This window comes from Canis lupus, chromosome X (genome assembly GCF_048164855.1).
Source record: "Canis lupus baileyi chromosome X, mCanLup2.hap1, whole genome shotgun sequence".
Taxonomy (NCBI): domain Eukaryota; kingdom Metazoa; phylum Chordata; class Mammalia; order Carnivora; family Canidae; genus Canis; species Canis lupus.
In genome coordinates this window covers 91,681,164-91,694,874 of record NC_132876.1, presented here as the reverse complement: position 1 = coordinate 91,694,874, position 13,711 = coordinate 91,681,164, and the positions used below count along the sequence as shown (strand labels likewise).

At 34.8% G+C, this 13,711-nt stretch overlaps 1 protein-coding gene across 2 annotated transcripts in view; it reads left to right on the top strand.

The window, feature by feature from the left end:
* Positions 1-13,711, top strand: part of TSPAN7 (tetraspanin 7) — a 128,410-nt gene that overhangs the window by 22,396 nt on the left and 92,303 nt on the right. The window contains exon 2 of one of the 2 annotated variants that reach the window (XM_072815161.1): positions 5,913-6,004. The exons of the other annotated variant lie outside the window; for it this stretch is intronic. Coding sequence (XP_072671262.1) covers positions 5,936-6,004 — 69 coding nt within the window. The 5' untranslated portion in view covers positions 5,913-5,935. The remainder of the gene's footprint in view (positions 1-5,912; positions 6,005-13,711) is intronic. 2 annotated transcript variants of the gene reach the window in all.

Sequence of the window (13,711 nt, the reverse complement as noted above, 5' to 3'; positions counted from 1 at the left end):
TGCTTTATATTTCAGTATATGACTGTACCACAAATTATTCATCCTGTTATTGGACATTTGGGTGGTACTCAGTTTGCTTTTATGAATAATGCTGCTATGAATATTCTTTTATTTCCTGTTGAACATCTGTGAAGTTGTACATGCATCTTTAGTTTAAAAAAATGCTGCTAAATGTTTTTTCTTATGGTTATGGATTGGTGAAAATTCTAGTTGTTTCATATCATCCCTGGCACTTGAACTTGTTAAACTTCTCAATGTTTTTCCAGTTTGGTGGATGTTTATAGTATTATGGTGCTTTTAATTTGTGTTCCTCTGGTTAATAACGAGGAAGTATATACTTTCAAATATTTGTTGCCCATTTTTAAATCAATTTGGGGGCCATATTTCATAGTCCCATAAAAAGACATCTTATTTTTCCCTAATTCCTATGATTTGAAAGATCTAAAGTTTTTTTTCAATATTTTGAGTATAGTTGGCACATACTGTTACCTTAGTATACAACATAGTGATACACTTTCTTTATATGTTATACTATGCTCACCAAGAGTGTAGCTACTTTCTGACACCATACAACACCCTCCTCCCCTCTGGTAAGAGTGCAAAGAAAAAGAAGCCCTCCTGCAGTGTTGATGGGAATGTACATTGGTGTAGCCCCTGTGGAAAACAGTGTAGAAGTCCTCCAAAAATTAAAAATAGAATTACCATATGATCCATTAATTCTACTGAGTATTTATGCTAAGAAAATGAAAACACTAATTTGAAAGACTTTTGATTAATAAATTGCATTTATAAGAATGTTTTTAGAAATGTAATTGCTTGTATTTGAATGCAACATATTTTTATATGATTTTGGAATACAAATAATAATTTATATATAATACAAAAATAGGTAATATTAATTGGGTCATTTATTCATTTGATTGTGCTTGTTCCTTTGTTTTTCTTTTTTTTTTCTTTGTTTTTCTAAACCTTGCAGCTGAGTACCACTACCTGGAGCCTTGACCTAGGCACTTTTTTAAAAAAAGTTCTGAAAATGTCCATTGGGCCCTTTTTGCTACCTTACGTTCCCCCTTAGTGGTTTGGAAATGAGGCATTGGACTAGAAACTCAGATTTCTTTCAACCATCATCTGTGTGTTTGATAAAGCATAAATGTCTGTTGTTTTGCCTCCATTCACAGATTTGGGAGCTATGCAGTATTGAATATCAGGAATCCTTTGCATATTTTTAATCTAATTTCTTTTGGGGGTTATTTCTTTGGAATATGTTTCCAAATGTGGAATTCCTAAACTTATTTTAACCTGGTACCTTGTATGTTAGGAGATGAACAGATCAAACTAGCTATTGACCTACAATCTGTCTCACAGCCTTATTTCATATGCATTTTGTTAATTTAATTTGTAGACAGAAGTGGTATAGATTTCTCTTTTAATTTGACTAAACATTGAACTTAGGGACTTGATTTTTAAAAAAGCCGATTCCTTGAAAAATCATTTATTGAAAGCCCAGTGTATATTTGCATCCTGTTCTCAGAATAAATGATCAGTTCTTTAATTCCTTTGTATTCTACTTGAACAAATGACCAATCTGTGACATTATTGAGTCGGTCAGTGGTGAAGATTTATGGCTATGAAACCTCACATATAAATTAAAGACAATTCTTAGAGAAATGTGCTTAAGATATTTCCAGATTAACCTTATTAGCTGTGGAGGAGAGCATTGTTAGTATTGATCACCTGTACCTGGAAATGTCCTAAATAGAGTGTTGAATGACTATATTTTACACCTGAAACTAATAGAACGTTGTCTATTAACTGGAATTACAAACTAAAAATAAAAGTAAATAAATGTTTGATAGAGTTCACCTGTTAAAAAAGAAGAAGAAAGTATCCAAAATAACTGGGAAGTCTTGAACATTCTCCATTTCTTTTTTCTTTTTCTGGGACTGTTACCTTTTACCACTAGCTTTCACTGAATTTACATAATAAATCCTTATATATAATAGATTCTTGTTAGAACGACATAATGCAGAGGTTCTCAGCGGGAGGGGGGAGGTTTGCCCCTGGGGGAACATTTGGTGGTGTCTATAAACATTTTTGGTTGTCACAGCTAAAAGAGGAAGGTGAGGCTAAGAAACCCGCTCTAGGTTAAGCAAGTTTCTTTCCCTCAGTTGCTTCCCCAGTCACTGTTGGTTCCATGTTTTATGAGTTATTATGAATTCACATTTGTGTTCCATTTCTATGCAATGCAATTTGCCAATTTTAAGTGTGATTTGATGAATTTTGACGAAAGCATACTGTTGTGCAACCACACTATACTCATTTCTAATATGTTTAAATTTTAGTTCTGTAGCTTCAAATATGCATTCATTAAATGAATATATTATGGGGCAGAAGGAAACTTAACGAAATTCAGGTACTGATGGGTAGCCTGTGACTGATAACATAGAACATATATGGTAATCTGTGAAGGGTGATGCCCTTCAGCTGAGTATTACTCCATTTTAATTTGAATCTGGTGAGTGCTTCATTTTACTTGGAGGGTCATGTTTATTAGTCATCTGAGTGATTGACTTGAGGGTCAGTTGCTACAGTATAACATAGGAACCTGTATTAGCCTCTATCATAAAGTACCTTTAGGTCCACACATTACTGGATTCCTTGGCACTCTCTAGGTTTTTTGTTTTGTTTTGTTTTGGGTTTTTTTGGTTCATGCAGGTTAAAATAAAACTGAGTGTTTGAAAGCAAACCCAGAATATATACTTCTGTCCTAAAGGATAATTTCCAGAATGTTGGTTACTTTGGTGGTTAAATTTAACCTTGGTATGTAGTAGCAGTTGTCTGCGGTAAAGCGAATGGAAACCCTTGCTTACACTGCTGAACCACATTCTTAGAGGGGGAGCTTTGTCTTTACCACGGACTGCTGTAATTGGAGTGTGGGAGATGATTTGAGATGAGAATTGGAGATCTGTGTGAATCTGGAGAGAAAGCAGGTGCTTTCTCTTTTTCCCTTTAGTTCCCTTTCCAGGCAAGGTAGTATTCATATTCCAGGTTTCATAGGGAGTTTGTTAGTGTGTCTCAAGGAGAAACACAGAGAAGTTAGGTGGGAAGATGGTTAGCAGTTCCTCTCAATTTGTGTTCATATTACTATCCTGTAATGAGAATATAATAGTTCTTATATAATAGCAAAAAATGAGGTAAGGTTTGGAGCATTGCAAAATTTAGAGGCTTTTAACTACATTTTAAGTACTATAGATTATGGCTCAGTGTAACCATAGGAATATTGCTGGTTTTATTTGTGGATTGAGTTTAGGCAAACTATCAACAGTACCAAAATGATACTCTGTGAAAAGGAAACAAAAATCTACCCACAAATTTAAAATGCTGTGTCTGCTGTTTTCCTCTCTTGGTCTTATGCACCAATCAAGAATTGCTGGAGAAAGAAGTCATGTTGAACAATCTGCCAATTCCCCCATGTAATCCTGGGATTATTTGTGTCACCCCTTATGGTAACCTGAGTATTTCGGAACACTCATGATGAAGAGTCTTCCAACTTGAGAAAATCAGGACTCTTACTATTTCAAATGCTAAGAAAAGATTTTTCTGTTTGGATGTATGTTTGTCCTCAGTCCCTTCTTCCATGGCCTGTTAGCCTGGGGCGCCATCTTACCCATGGCAATTGAGTTCCAAGAGTGAGCATCTTGTCCGGAAGAAGTGATATTTTGGAGTGGCCTTATCTTTGTTTTGAAAAAAGGCATTGATAGAATGATCCCAGTTTATTTTTAATAATGGACTAGAAAGAACTCAGACAAGAATCTCAGGCATTTAAATTCCCCATTGTTTCTGCTTCTGTTCACTGCTTACTTACCATTCTCTACTATGTACATTCACTGGCCCTCTTGACAGGGTATTTTGCTAATGGATACGTGGTTTTTTAACACCCAGGCGAGGCTAGGTTAGCGTGAGGACAGATTGGTTTTTTTGAGTTTAGAATTTCTGTTTGATGGTGCTCATGCCTCTTAGTTGGTTAGCCACGATTGCCAATGAACCCCTAAGAGATAACAATTTGGTGAAAGTGCTTAAAGAAGAAGTGTAAGACTCAAAATCTGGAGGAGCGCAAAAGATTTGGAATCCTGCTGTACTAAACAGATTGTGTCCTGATGTTTTTCATTCAACGAGAATTTTCCCACGTCTTTAAAAATCCTTTCAAAATAGCATTAAATGGTCATGTATTTTTCTATCCTGAGATTCATTTGTATAGCAAGCCGTTTTCCTGCTGTGGCGTATATAGATTGTTTCTAGTTTTTTCACTAATATAAGATTGTGATTAGTAACTTTGAACTTAAATCTTTGGCTTTGCATTTCATTATTTGCTTAAGCTAACTTCCTTATGAAAGGATTAACTATGAATGTTTTTAGATATTGAAAATTTTTGCCAGAAAAGCTTTCAGCAAGGATGTTTGCCAATATCCTCCTGCTAATTGCATAAGAAAATGTTAATTACAGCACACTACTGCCATTGACAAAGATTTAAAAACATTTTAGAATTCATAGTTTTAAAAATGAGTAAATTATATATATATATATGTATTTAATTATAAGGTAAAACTTTAAAATCTGTATTTTTGAATTGTCTTTTCTTTTACTCTGGCCCTTTTTCTATTAGTGATGTTTTATCATTTTGTAAGAGTGTTTATACATTAAAGCTGTCTATTTTTTTGCGTTTTGCACATTACTTACTACGTCATTCCTCTTGTAATTTATTAGGTAGGAGCTATATAAATTATGAATTTGAGAAAATAAAAAGCAAACTCATATATAGCTATAATACTATAGAAAAGGTTGGTATTAATGCCTATTAACTTCTCTATAAGGACCTGACTGGGCATAATCCTAAAGGTATCATGGCTGAGAATTTGTGATCTGATCTGGAGTCAGCTTTTCTTAGCACTTTTATGACCCCTTTGCCCCTTTTTTTCTTAATTGTCTCACACCTCTTGAGCTGGGTTGGTGTGTTAGTTTATTGTACAAAGGTCATCTCTCCTAATTGCAGGAAGTTGTTAGTCTTGGCTATTTAAGACCCTTGATCAAGTTTCCTAATACTGTCTTTTAGCTTCTAAGAAGTTTTCTCAGTTTTGCAATGTCACAGGTATGTTTATTAGGAATGGCTCATGTCTCTTAGCCTGGCCATGAATGCTTAAGATAGTTGTTGCTCTCAGGGAGTTTATATTCCAGTGGTGGGGAGCATGCAGTGAACATGGAAAAAAAAGGTAGAATTTTACCAGGCATATCTGCTTGCTTGCTTGATGATTTTTAACAACATTATTGAGGTATAATTGACATGCCATAAACTGAGCATATTTGAAGGGTACAATTGGAAATTCGGCATATGTACGTACCTGGGAAACTATCACCACAATTAAGAAAGTGAGCCCATCCATCCTGCCAAAAGCTTCCTGTGCCCTTGGTAATCTACCATCATGCCACTTCCGATTACCCATTTCCAGGCAACTGCTGATCTACTTTCCATCACTACAGTTTGGATTTTCCAGAATTTGATAGATATGGAATCATACAGGATGTACTGTTTTATCTGGCTTTTTTCTACTCAGCACCATTATTTTGAGATTCATCCATGTTGTAATGTATATTTATTTCATTTTTTCATTTCGAATTTATTCATTTTTATTCCCGTGTAGTTTTTCATTAAATGGATATATCTCAGTTTGTTTACTCATTCATTTGTTGATGGACAGACTTTTGTGTTTTTTCCAATTTCTGGCAATTGCAATAGAGCTGTTATGTATATTTACATACAAGTTGTTTCTATGGACATATGCTTTTCTTTCTCTTGTGTAAATACCTAGGACTGCAATGGCTGAATCATATGGTAGGTATCTGTTTAACTTTTCTAGAAACTGCCAAACTGGTCTCCAAAATGGTTGTACTGTTTTACATCCACATCTACAGTTCCAGTTTCTCCATATCCTCACTAACACTTGGCATGGTAAGTATTTAAATTTTACTCATTTTAATAGGTGTGCAGTACTATCTTGTTGCAGTTTTAATTTGTATTTCCCCAATGATTAATGATGTTGAGCGTTTTTTGTTCTTATCCATATTTTATTGTGGTAACATACATATAATATAGGATTTGCTGTCTTAATCATTTTTGTGTTCATTTTAGTGACATTAAGTACATTCACATTGTTATGTAATCATCACTACATCTATCTATGGAGCTCTTTCCATTTTGCAGAATGGAAACTCTCTAACCCATTAAATAATAATTCCCTGTTCCTCCCTTCCCCAGCCCCTGGCAACTACCATCTTACTTTGTTTCTCCATGAATTGGATTACTCTAGGGCCCTCATAATAAGTAGAATCACACAGTATTTGTCCTACTGTTTATTTCACTTAGCACAGTGTTCTCAAGTTTCATCCATGTTGTAGTATATGTCAGAATTTCCTTCTTTTTTAAGGCTGAATAACATTCCCTTTTATGTATATATCACATTTTTTTTCATGTGCTTATTTGCATCTGTATGTTCTTTGGTGAAGTGTCAGTTCAGATCTTTTGCCCATTATTTTTTGGAGGGTTGTTAATATTTGTGTTGAAGGTCTTTATATTTTTTGGATACAAGTCCTTTATAAGACATATGATTACACATATTTTTTTCCAGTCTGTGTCTTGCTTTTCATTCTCTTAACAGTGTCGTTAAAAGAGCTACAGGTTTTAATCTTGATAAAGTGCAATTTATCAATTTCTTCCTCTAAGGATCATGCTTATGGTTTCATATCTAAGAAACCTTTGCCTAACTGAAGGTCACAAACGTTTTCTCCTAAGTTTTCTTCTAAAAGTTTCTAATTTTATGTTCTACATTCAAGTCTACCACCCATTTTCATTTGATTTTTGTGTATAGTACAAACTTTGGATCAAAGTTCTTTTTTTTTTTTTTTGGCATATGGGCATCCAGTTGTTCCGGCACCATTTGTTAAAAAGACTTTTCTGTTAAATTGCCTTTGCACTCTTGTTGAAAGTCTATATCTGTGTGGGTCCATGTCTACAGTCTCTGCTTTCATCCATCTCTTTGTCTGTACTTTAGTCCCACACTGTCTTGATTGCAGAAACTTTATAATCATTCTTGAAATCAAGTACTATTAGTCCTCCAACTTTGTTCTTTTTATTCCATTTTCTGGAAGTGATTTATAGAATTAGCATTAATTCTTCCTTACCTGTTTAGTAGATTTCACCATTGAAGCCATCTGGGTCTGGAGTGGAAAGGTTTTTTAACTATAAATTTATTTTCTTTAACAGATAGATATCTATTTCAGCTTTTCTAGTTTTTGAGTGAGCTGTGGTCATATGTATCTTGTAAGGAATTAGTCCATTTCCTCTAGGTTATCAAATTTATTGGCATAAAGTTTTTAGTAATATTCTCTGATTATGCTTTCAATATTTGTAAACTCTATAGTGGTTTTCCCCCCAAACTTCTTGTTGTAATTTCTGTTTTCTGTTTTTCCAGATCAGTCCAGCTAGAGGTTCATCAATTTTATTGATCTTCTCAAAGAGCAAGTTTTTGGTTTCATTGATTTTTCTGTGGGTTTTTTGTTTGTTTGTTTGATTGATGATTGATTGATTTTGGTCTTAGTGATTTTGGCTCTGGTCTTTTTTCCTTTCTTCTACTGACTTTGGGTTCAATTTTCTCTTGCTTTTCCAGTTTCTTAAATGAGAAGCTGAAGTCATAGATTTGAGATCTTTCTTCTTTTCTAATATAAGCATTCGATGCTATACATTATCCCCTAAATACTGTTTTAGCTGTCTTTCCAAATTTTGAATATGTTGTCTTTTCATTTTCATTCATTTCAAAATTCTTTATAACTTCTCTTTTGATTTTTCTCTTTAACCCATGGGTGCTTTAGAAGTGTGTTTGTTATTTTGTTTCCAAATAGTTGAGGGATTGTCCAGAGATCTTTATCTTATTGACTTCTAAATTAATTTCTTTGTGGGAAGAACATACTTTATATGACATGAATCCCTTTTATTGAGATTTTATAGCTCAGAATGTGGTCTTGGCAAATGTTCTATGCATGCTAGAAGAGAATATGTATTTTGCTTTTGTTGGGTAGAGTGTTCTGTGTATATCAATACTGCTAAGTGAAGTAAGTCAGTCGGAGAAGGACAAACATTATATGTTCTCATTCATTTGGGGAATATAAATAATAGTGAAAGGGAATATAAGGGAAGGGAGAAGAAATGTGTGGGAAATATCAGAAAGGGAGACAGAATGTAAAGACTCCTAACTCTGGGAAACGAACTAGGGGTGGTAGAAGGGGAGGAGGGCGGGGGGTGGGAGTGAATGGGTGATGGGCACTGGGGGTTATTCTGTATGTTGGTAAATTGAACACCAATAAAAAATAAATTAAAAAATACTGCTAATGTTGAAAATTCCTATATCCTTAACAAATTTTATCAATACTTGTTCTATCAGTTGAAAGAGTCTTTTTGAAATCTCCACCTGTAGTTCTAGACTTGTCAAATTCTCCTTAAAGTTCTATCAGTTTTGCTTCATGTATTTTGAAGTTCTGTTCTTAAGTGCTCTTGTGGTAAATTGAGCCCTTTTTCATTATGAAAGGAACTTCTTTATCACTAGTAATATTTTGTGCTCTGAAATGTACTTTAATATTAATATAGCTACTCCTGTTCTCTTTTGACTAGTGTTAATATAGCTTTTTCTATCCTTTTACTTTTAACCTATTTGTGTCTTTATATGTAAAGTGTGTTTCTTATATTCAGAATATAAGTGGGTCCTACTTTATTCTTTTCCAATTTGACAATCTCTGTCTTTTAACTGGGATGTTTAGATCACTTACATTCAAAAGACTATTCATATGGTTAGGTTTAAATCTATTGTTTTTCAGTGTTTTCTATTTGTCCCACCTCTTCTTTATTCCTTTTTTTCTGTCTTATTTTTGATTATTTCTTCACGATTTTATATTTTTAGCTATAATTCCATGTTTTGTGATTTTATTGGTTGCTTTAGGGTTAATAGTATACATTTTTTAACTTATCAAGATCTGCCAGGATAGTATACCATCTCACTATTATTTTAAGGATTTGACAATAGTATATATATAGTACTTCCATTTCTCCATTTCTAGCCTTTCTTCTTTTTAGACATTTTATTTTTTGTATGCTTTAAACACCACACTACATTATTGTTATTTTTGTTTAAATGGTCCTATTTTAAAACACTTAAATGATAAGAGTAAATCTTAGATTTACCCAAGTATTTGTTTTTAGTACCCTTCATTCCTTTATGCAGATCCATATTTCCACCTGGTATTATTTTATTTCTAAGTACTTATTTCAACATTTTTCTTGGTATAATTTTGCTGGTGGTGAATTCTTCCAGCTTTTGTGTGTCTGAAAGGTTATTTTACCTTTGCATTTGAAAGATATCTTGCTGCTATAGAATTCTGTAGTTTTTAAATTTCTGTATTTTAAGATGTCGCTCCTTTGTCTTTTTTGCTTGTATTATTTCTAATGAGAAATAAGTCATCCTTATCTTTATTCCTCTCTATATTTTCTCTGCCAGGTTTTAAGATATTATTATCATTATTATTATTATTACTTTTTTCTTTATCATTAGTTTTGAGCAATTCAGTTATGATATACCTTGGTATATCATGTTTTGCTTGGGGTTCGCTGAGCTTCTTGAGTATGTAGGCTTAATGATTGCACAAAATTTGGGAAATTCAAGCTCATATTTCTGCCAGTCTTTTTTTGTCCCACTCTTTCTTGGTTTCTTTTATTGCAGAATGGCACTTAGAAATTAGGACCTGTGCCCTAGGTGTGCTCATTTGGTACTGGGATGTGATTGCTTCTAGGCCTTCCCAGTGGTTAGGACATACATGTAAATGTATACTAACTATGCAAACATGTATATCAGTCTCTTGTCTTTTTTCATTCTATCATCTTCCTTCCTTCCTTCCTATCTGCCATCTTTCTATCCATCAAGTTATGAGCTCATACTGAACCTCTCATTCTTTTTTTTTTTTTTTTTTTTTTATTTATTTATTTATTTTTTTTTTTGAACCTCTCATTCTAATCCAACAATACATAGTTCATTCTGGTCTTTCTCTGACAGTGAGAAACCTGGCTCTCATTGTCTATGGCATATGTAAATATATTCACTTACTTCTTTAATCCTAATATAAACTAGTTTTAGAATTGCTAACCCAGGGATGCCTGAGTGGCTCAGGGGTTGAGTGCCTGCCTTTGGCTCAGGTTGTGATCCCGGCATCCTGGGATGGAGGCCAGCACTGGGTTCCCTGTAGGGAGCCTGCTTCTCCTTCCACCTTTGTCTCTGCCTCTCTCTGTGTGTCTCTCATGAATAAATTTTAAAAAATCCTAACCCAGACTCCTGTGAGAAACACATCTACTGGCTAGAGTACAGTTCTCAGTACAATTCTTTTTTGGTCTTAAATCAAGATGCTGTTTTCCACAATTACTAAGACTAGTTCTTTTCTTTCCCATTCTATTCCGTGTGGTTACTTATTTGCTTGTGCTACAGTTGGGCTGTTTTGTTAGTGTTTGCATTTCATTTTGCTCTCTTACCTTAAAACACACATATTTTGTTTGGTTTTAATTATTTATATTTTTCATATGTGAAGCATTACTCTGATTCTCAGAGTCAGGGCTTTACAAAAGGGTATACTTGCAAGTGTCACTCCTTCCTCATCCCTACTATCCCTTTCCATTGTGTCCTCTTCCATTCTGTCCTATCCACCTCTTTATTTATTTATTTATTTATTTATTTATTTATTTTTTATTTATGATAGTCACAGAGAGAGAGAGAGAGGCAGAGACACAGGCAGAGGGAGAAGCAGGCTCCATGCACTGGGAGCCCGATGTGGGATTCGATCCTGGGTCTCCAGGATCGCGCCCTGGGCCAAAGGCAGGCGCCAAACCGCTGCGCCACCCACGGATCCCTCCACCTCTTTAGATAACCAGTTTCTTTCGTTTCTAGTGCAATTTTGTTTAGTTTCTAGTTTACCGTCACTGTATGTCTTTTGCACAAATGGGAAGATACATGAATGTTTTCTTACTCTTTCTCATTTTTCTTAAATGAAGGTTCGCATACCATAGATACATTTTTTTGCACTTCGCCTTTTTTGCTTAACAGCTTATCCTGCAAATCATTCCATACCCATATCAGTTCATGGAGACCTTTCTTGTTCTTTTCTTACAGTAGCAAAGCACTCCATTGTGTAGCTGTACCATAGTTTATTTAGCCACTCTCCTTTATGTTGGCATTTAGATTGTTTCCAATTATTTTGTGATTGGTAATAACTTTGCAGTGAATAATCCTGTAAGTATTTTTGTATTGGAGATATTTCCTTAGTATAGATTCCTAGAAGTGGGATTCCTGGGACAAATAGCCCTTTTTGTCCCTCTGTTCACTTGAAGAATTTCTGATCTCTATCAGAAAACAGAAGCTTTTGGAACACCTAGGTGGCTCAGTGGTTGAGTGTCTGCCTTCAGCTCAGGTCATGATCCTGGGGCCCTGGGATCCAGTCCTGCATCGGGCTCCCCACAGGGAGCCTGCTTCTCCCTCTGCCTATGTCTCTGCCTCTCTCTCTGTGTCTCTCATGAACAAATACATAAAATCTTAAAAAAAAAAAAGTTTAAAAGAAAATAGAAGCTTTTCTTTGCATTTCCCTCCTCCCATGGTTTTGAGTGAAGCAAAAATAAATTTGCAAAGGAATGCAGGTAAGAACTTTTCCCAACATGTCTGGTACTTTAAGTACACTTTTTCTAATATCTAGCCTTTATCCTGTGGACATTTGATTTGTACAGTCATTCCCCCTTCTTTCTTTAAATATCTCTCTTCATAGAACACTCTTCCATATGTTCTGAAATGTCCTTAATTTGTAGCTTGAGATTTGCCCACTGAAACGTAATTATCTGCATTTTATCTTTATCTTCCCAAGTTTAAAAATACAACAAAACTGGTGTTACATTAATGATACATAGCCAATTGAGGACAGTTATTTTTTTCTTAACTGCATTTGGTACCATGTGTGCTGAAGAATCTTGTTTTAAAGAAAGAAGATAACTGTGGATAGTTTTCAAGTGGTGTAGAAAATCAAACTTGCTGAAGTGGTGGAGAACCCCTCCCCCCCATGTTTGGTCTCAGATGAAACTTTTTGTTAAACACAAACTCTCAAGTTGGAATCAGTGGCCTGGAAGGATCAATCTTGAGTATTCCAAAGGCCTTTCTTACTGTCTTCCACAAATGTCTCCCCCTCTGAAGCACCAGTGAACATATTCTTCTTTTTATCTGATCTGTTATTTTTGTAGTTCTGCAAATCTTTGTGAGAGACCAGAGTTCCTCTGGATTATATCTTGGAAGTCAAATTTCCACTGGGGCTTTTACATCAAATTGCTCTTCTCACAGGCTCTTGGGTGCCAGATTTCCTTCCAAAATGACAGGTTGCCGGATACGCACTTCTACTGCCCTTTATTTCCCAAAGTCATCTTTGATTTATTGTGTGTATCTGGGGGTAAGAGCACAGAGGAAAAGAGAAGCAAATGCCTTTATTTTCAGATAACAGCTTCCGAATAATCATAGTCCTTATCTGCATGTTAAAATGGACAAGTGGTGCTTTGGCTACTTATGTCAGCTGCCTGCAAATGAAGTAGTCTGTACCTTTCAGATCCTTTACTTCCTTAATGCTGTGAATGGTCCACTGGGAGAGGAGAAAAATAATCATAAATCTGATGTGTTATTTGGAAAATAATATTGAGATCCTAACATATTTTGTCTTTAATTTCTTTACGACACTAATAGACTTAAGTAGAAAAATGAATGGCGTTGTTTACTCTAGATTATTTTACATGTGGAACTGTTGATATTCTGAAAGCTTAGTTACTTGTTAGTATCTATTACATAATCTCAAACTGGAGTGCTTGTTTTTTTAATCTGTATAACTCTTGTCTATTGGATGTAGGTCAACGTTGGGGCTGACGAATTTCTTCAGTAGCTTTGCTACTCAAAATATATCCAGCATTGGTATAATCTGGGACTAGTTGGAAATGAAAAATCCTCAGGTCCGACCCTAGACCTCTTGAATCAATTTCCATTGTTCATAAGATCCCTAGGGATTCATGAACACAGTAAGGTTTGAGAATGGCTAACCTAGAAGATGGACAGTTTGTTTAGGAATCAGGGCATCTAGAATTTATTCCTGTTCCTTTTTTCTTTTTTCTTTTTTTTTCTTTTTTTTTTTTGAAACAGGAACATCTTAATTCTCTAAAACTTTGATTTTTTTCTCACGTTTAAAAACTGATTTATAACTGGATTTTCCCAGGCTCACAGGAGATGAGCAAAGAGATCATTTAGATATGATGTCTGAAGAGATACTTTTGAACTCCTCAGGGAAAAGCACATAACTAAAAATTTGGCATTATTAGTGACTCACTCTGCCTACCTACTAAAGTACCTTTTGATAACTTCAGGCAAGGAAGGATCTCTTAGTTATATAGTCAATCCTCATTATTCATGGATCCTGCAAATTTGCCTACATGCTAAAAATCCATTTGTAACCCCCAAATCAGTACTGCCTTTGCAATCATGCACAGAATTGCAAAAAATTTGATTCACCTGACACACATTCCCAGTTGAGGTTGAACATGACAATGCTCTGG